At 40.8% G+C, this 6,345-nt stretch overlaps 1 protein-coding gene and 1 pseudogene across 1 annotated transcript in view; one reads left to right on the top strand and one right to left on the bottom strand.

Moving 5' to 3' along the window:
- The window catches only part of Carpa (Carbonic anhydrase-related protein A), a 71,292-nt gene extending 68,684 nt beyond the window's left edge, over positions 1-2,608 (bottom strand). Inside the window, exon 1 of the mRNA XM_078190704.1 lies at positions 2,597-2,608. Within this exon, the coding sequence (XP_078046830.1) occupies positions 2,597-2,608 (12 nt within the window). The remainder of the gene's footprint in view (positions 1-2,596) is intronic.
- A 379-nt stretch (positions 2,609-2,987) lies between these two features.
- LOC144475125 (large ribosomal subunit protein eL32 pseudogene) lies at positions 2,988-3,670 on the top strand (annotated as a pseudogene).
- The last annotated feature ends 2,675 nt before the right edge of the window (positions 3,671-6,345 follow it).

Genomic DNA, 6,345 nt, shown 5'->3' on the forward strand with positions numbered 1-6,345 from the left:
TCGCTAGGACGCGAGGGGCGGGATAAAGGCGAGCGGAACAGCGACCATGGGGTTGATGCGATCGGCAAGAAAGAGACATAGGTGGAGAGGGAGAGTGAACCAGGAGGAGTGAGGGAAACAGGAGAGAGAGAGAGAGCGAGAGAGAGGCTCTAAATCTAAAATAATTTTTCTGTCTTACGACGAAGTGTATTTTATATATATACTAAATTAATTCTCGTGATTTATACTAACAGTAACATATTTAACAATTTTCCTAAAATTCAACATTGTTGCTATAAAAATTATTTTGAAGGGTGAAAGTACAATATTATATGCAATATTCGTGTGCAAAGTGTTAAATAGATATATATATATTAAAAGGAAAAAGTGCATACAGTTTTTTAAAAATATTTGGACATTAGTATAACTTTAACTCCTACACCATATACTCAAATAATTAAATATAATATATTAATGTATTAATAAGTAGAAGTATATACAGTGTTTCTTAAAAGTATTTAGACATTAGTATAACTTTGACTCCTCCGCCATGTATTCAAATAATTAAATATATTAAATATATTAACTACAATATATTAATATATTAAAAGGAAGAGGTACATACAGTGTTTCTTGAAAGTATTCAGACGCTAGTATGGCTTCGACTTCTATGCCATATATTTAAATAAATATACATGTATATAGATGAAAAGGAAAAATTCTTTATGATATTTTAATCTTTTAAGGATGAATTTTATAGCAGGAAATTAATTTCCACTTTTCTATTTTTCATTCATTTTGTTTCATTCGACAAGGTTTTCCTTGTTATTTCAAAGTTTCTAAAATATATTGTTGAACTGAAAAGGTATAAAACTAGTAATAAAAATTTAAGAAAGCACTTATTGTTGTAGCTTTTTAAGTGTCTTAATTTTATAAATTGTCTGAATACTTGTGTAATTAAGGGAGACGGGGAGGGGCAGAATAAGAGAGAGACAGATAAATAGAAAGACAGATTAAGAGAGAGTAAGAGAGAGGTAGACAGATAGAGTAAAAGAGACTAAGAGAGAGAGAAAGGCAGAATAAGAGAGAGTGAGATAAAGAGATGGAGGCAGAATAAGAGAGAAAGAGCAAGAGAAAGAGAATGACAGACAGTGAAAGAGACAGAGTAAGAGAAAGGGAACATGTTTAAAAAAATGAAACAGTGACGGCGAATGATAAAGAGCGAGCCAGAGGGCGAAGAAGGGCCCGGTGGGGTGAAGAAGACGAGGGCGAAAGACGAGGGCGAAAGACGAGGGAAAAAAAAGGAGGGAATCTATTGCAAAATAATAAGTCATCTCCGGGCGACTTTTGCCGTCGCGCGCCTCCCCGTCCGCGGGCTCCGGCTTCTCCCCGAGGTTACCTCATTATTTCTAACTGATGACGCCATAATTCAGCTTCTCGCGACGTACAAGAAAATGGACTTCCCGGCCTCGTCTTGCACTCTGGTGCGCGCGACACGGCACACAGTGTCTGGCCTTGCTATTCCGTCCAATTAAATGCCTAATCAATTATCCGCCGGGGACGAGTTCACGCCCTTTCTTGCTCGTACCAGCCGAAACACGCTCTGCCGGGGCTACGGCCAGCCAGCCGGAGCCCGGAGCCTCGTTTTCGAGGTCCGCGATGGAATTATTGCGGTATCGAGGCCGAGGACTGTCATGGGAACCGTATTTTCCGACCGCGCCGCTGCTTTTCCACCACAGATTGATTTTATACCGGATTATTCGCCGTGATTTCACTAGTTTCCCGATCCCGCTGCGATTCTCCCATACTTTTTCGGGGTTTTTTAAAATGGAAATTAGGCGCCGCAGCAAATATGACTAGGTTAATTTTATTTTATTCCCAATTTGACGAATAATTGGGCATAATTGATTTATTGCTGTTGTTATTCTAAGCTTATTCGGTTTAGCGCGTTCGAGTTAATTCCGCGGTTATTGGCAATCGCGTGGTTTAGAGGGTTAGGTATAGTTTTGGTTTATATGGTTTTGGTTTAGTTTTTAATGCTAACGCAACGGTACCATTAAATTGTAATCAGGTTAATTTGATTATTAGATTTTAAGAAGAAGAGGACTGTGTCGTCGTCGTTTAGTTTCGAGTTTAAGTCTAGTTTAACAGAGAATCTGGCTGCGAGTACGAATTTAATTAATAATTTAGTATAATAATATTGTATAATACTATTCTACAGTACAAGAATACAGATGTAACAATGTAACAATATACAAATTGCAATCGATGCCGCACAAAAGTTCCCCCAATTTTTTCATTCCGCAGAAATTCTCCGCCCGAATTTCGCCCGACACCGTGCGTCCCCCCATAAATAACGCGTTTCCCCTCAGGGTATCGCAATTAGATTGCGGACCTTATGCAAATTCGGATTATTACTAAACTTAATGAAACCCTATTTCCTCCGATGTTGGTACCGGGCGCAGGTATTACGATTTTCATAAGTTTTTCGAAGACGTCGCAGCGAAAGCTCCATTGTCAAACCGACCACCGTATCTCCTCTATGCCTCCGCCAGCAAGAAAACCATTTCTACTACACTATACACAATTTCGAAATCTAGCAACCTCTGCAAATTACATTCTCGCCCATTGTCTAACGCAACCAAAATATTTCTTATAACAATAGTCAATGATGGACTTCTGGTTCGACCTAACCTCTTCTGCCTGGTGCGTAACGAGGAACGTTTACACTAACAAACACAATTGTTAACACGTTGAATGCCACGCCCATTTTACAGGAATTGTCCGTGGCGCCACGATGAATTTTCTATTATGCGATACATGTAATGTCACATAATAAAACTATATTTCATGTATAAATAAAACTATTTTCAGATGTTTTATAAGGCATTCATTTCCTCACACCACTACATCAACGATGATAATAATAAAAAAATTATAAGTATTGTCATTTGTTTAAATTACATATATTTTCATCAATTTGAGCGCGCCGGTCACCGGTGACCCCCATGGCGTCACTGCCAAGTTCAGTGCCGGTCACCGGTGACCCCCGTGGCATTCAACGTGTTAAGAAGAGGACCAAGAAGTTCATTCGCCATCAAAAGCGACCGATACAGTAAACTGAAGAGAAACCGGCGTAAACCAAAAGGTATTGACAACAGAGTACGTAGGCGCTTCAAGAGTCAGTATTTCATGTCCAATATTGGTTATGGAAGCAACAAGAAAACACGTCATATGCTACCAACTTCAGAAAAGTTTTGGTACACAACGTTAAAGTAAAAATAATTGATCTAACATTTTTGGACAATGTGTAATATCCTTTGATAATGTTTTTATCTGGTAATATAATAGCGACTCTGAATTACAACAAGATCTCCTTGGGGAGGGGCTTTTAACCCTTTCGCTCCGAACGACGGATATATCCAACATCCACATCGATACTCGCAGAGCCGAACGACGGATATATCCGTCATCGACGTGGAAACTCGCAGAGCTGAACGACGGATATATCCGTCATCCACATGGAAACTCGCAGAGCCGAACGGCGGATATATCCGTCATGGATGCCGCGTATATGCGGCGCTCGGCGTGAAAGGGTTAAAGAGTAAAAACTATTGTTGAACGTGCTCGGCAACTTTTCAGTCGAGTAACAAATGCCAGTGCAAGATTACGTTCACAAGAAAATGAATAAGATCTCATTCTTATTTGCTTTATTGATAAACTATTTACAGTAATTAACAGATCGAGATGAGAGACGATTTCACTCGGTGAACCGAACATTATTATGCGATTTGTTCGCGGAGCACGGTGTTCGCCGAAAATACGCGGCCCCATCTCCGCCAGAATCCCGGAATCGCGAGCAAACCATTCCCAGAAACAGTTATCCGTCGGCCGACGTTTCCAGCGTTGAATTTCGAAGGAGCTGCCGCAAGCCAGCGCGCGCCGGGCCGAGCTGAAATATTGGCCCGCCGGCAGAAAATTTGCAGAGCATTTTTCTGATAAACGACCGCCGCGTGTATTTCGCTTTTTCATCCCGGCGACGTCGAATTCCGGCTTCTAAAAAGCTCTGGATTATTCCTGTTTATCCTTCAACTTTCCCGCCCTCCTCCTCCTATTCCTCCGCGTCCTATGCTCCCCCGCCCTCATACCATCAAGTATCTTTCCTTCTCCTGCACCGCGACGCGTTTCCTTTTTTCCCATCGTTGCCGCGCGCAACCTCCGCCTTCCTTCTCACCCTCTTCTCTATCTGTATCTATCTATCTAGCTTCGCCTATCTCCCCTGCTCTCTCTCTCTCTCTTCTTCTCCGTGGCGGAGTAAGCAAGAATTAAGCGTTGTTGCACTTGTTCGGAATTTCGAGGAGATTACGCGAACGCGACCCGTAATTTGTACTCTCGCCGCGACCTGTTACCCACCGCCGATAAAATAACGTCGCTGCGAGGGATCGCGGTTCATCGGGAAGTGGATATTGAACTGCGGATCACGTTGTCGCATTGTTCGCCTCGATCTGTGATCGTTTGTTGTTTATTTGTGCGGTGTATTGATGTTGGAACAATTGAGTAATTATTAATGGATATTGTTGATGTGTGAGGGGACTAGTTCGTTATTAATGGTATTGTTAATATGTGAATAATTAATTGATTAGTTATTTATAGAGTATATTAATATATAAATACATGTATGTATATATTACATTAATTATTTATTATTAATTATTCGAAGACGCGGTACTGGAAACTATATCGTGCTTTTTAGATTTCGTTAATTAACGAAGCATAATCTTTGTTATTTTATTTTGAAGATTTCTTTCAGCACGTATTCGTTTGCAATAATGATTTATAGATGATAATAAATTTGGAAATTTCGAAATTGTTTTTGGAAATTTATTAACTCCTTGTACTAAGGCTTATTTGATAGATACGTGGTTTAGGATTTCTTTGTTACGAATGAATTTCTATGCTAGGTAGAAAATTTGTATTTGTTGTATGGTAATCTTGGTTTCAATGTTTAATTGTTAACGATAGATGGGGAAGATTTAATTTTGATTTAAAAGATGAGAATGACGTATATGTTTGATAGGTTATGTTCGAAATCTTTGCGCAATGAGAAAGACATAACGTACGCCACTGTCATTCCAACCCTTTCATGTTTAAAAGGGTATGGTTACGTTGATGTCATTGTTTCTTTCCATTTATGGTAAGGTTTAAATACAGTATAGTTATAGTTATAGTATAGTAGATATTATTATAGTATATTATGTAGTATTATAGTATAGTGTATACTATTATAGTACATGATATAGTATATTATACAGAATAGTATTACATAATATTATAGTAAAGCGCATGGTATAGTATTATATGATATTATAGTAAAGCGCATGCTATAGTATTATATAATGTTATAGTAAAACGCATGGTATAGTATTATATAATGTTATAGTAGAGTATTTAGCACAGTATCATATAATATAGTATTCTAAATATATTATTTACACTACATATAATATTAAACTATAGCATACAGAGTATATTACAACTACAGCCCAGTTTACAACACGTCTGAATTAAATAACATTATAACCACGCAACTACTGAAACTCATCTGACCCAACAATAATGATTAATCAATTACAACCCCACACACTTGTCCACTTACACCCCATTCCACGAAACAAACAAAAATTAACCAGAAAAATTCAGAAAGTCCAGAATAATCGCGCAAAGCCTCAAGAAATACACAGGACTCTATATTCTAGCACAATGTATTTGATCGCGTCGACGCGCCCACATTCGCTCGACAGGCGATGCTGCTCCTTTTTTTTCCTCGACAGGACCTCCGCCGGGCTCGAATCAATGAGGCGTCCGGAAGAAGACTCGCGAGGCAGTTCTCCGCGAGACAGAATCTCCGTACAAAGGGTGTCCTCGTTCTTGCGACGGAGTTGAAAGTTCAGTAAGGTTGGCGGCCCAGCCTCCCCTTCTCCCCCCCCCCCAGGATCATCCTCCCGGAGGAAGTCGTTTTCGGAGCGAACAATCGTCATCGCGGATCCTGGCGGCTGGTTACCGGAGCAGCCGGGAATTCGGCGAGGATCCAAGGGTCTGGTCCGCGCGGATACGAGCGGGCGGGAGCGAGCCGTCGCCCGAGCGAATTTTCCTCGCGAAGTTCATCGGCGCGGGCGGTGATTAATGCGACTGGCAAGTTTCTTTTCGGGGGACCCGGGCGCCGTTCCGGCGAACTTTCGCCCGATCAAAGGAAAGTTTCGCGCGATCGACGCGACCGGAAGCTGCCCCCCCCCCCCCCCTCCCCCCCCCCTACGTCTTCGACGAGAGAGAGAGATTCCCCGCTTTGCTAACTCGCAATTGGGTTCC

This window comes from Augochlora pura, chromosome 9 (genome assembly GCF_028453695.1).
Source record: "Augochlora pura isolate Apur16 chromosome 9, APUR_v2.2.1, whole genome shotgun sequence".
Classification (NCBI taxonomy): Eukaryota; Metazoa; Arthropoda; class Insecta; order Hymenoptera; family Halictidae; genus Augochlora; species Augochlora pura.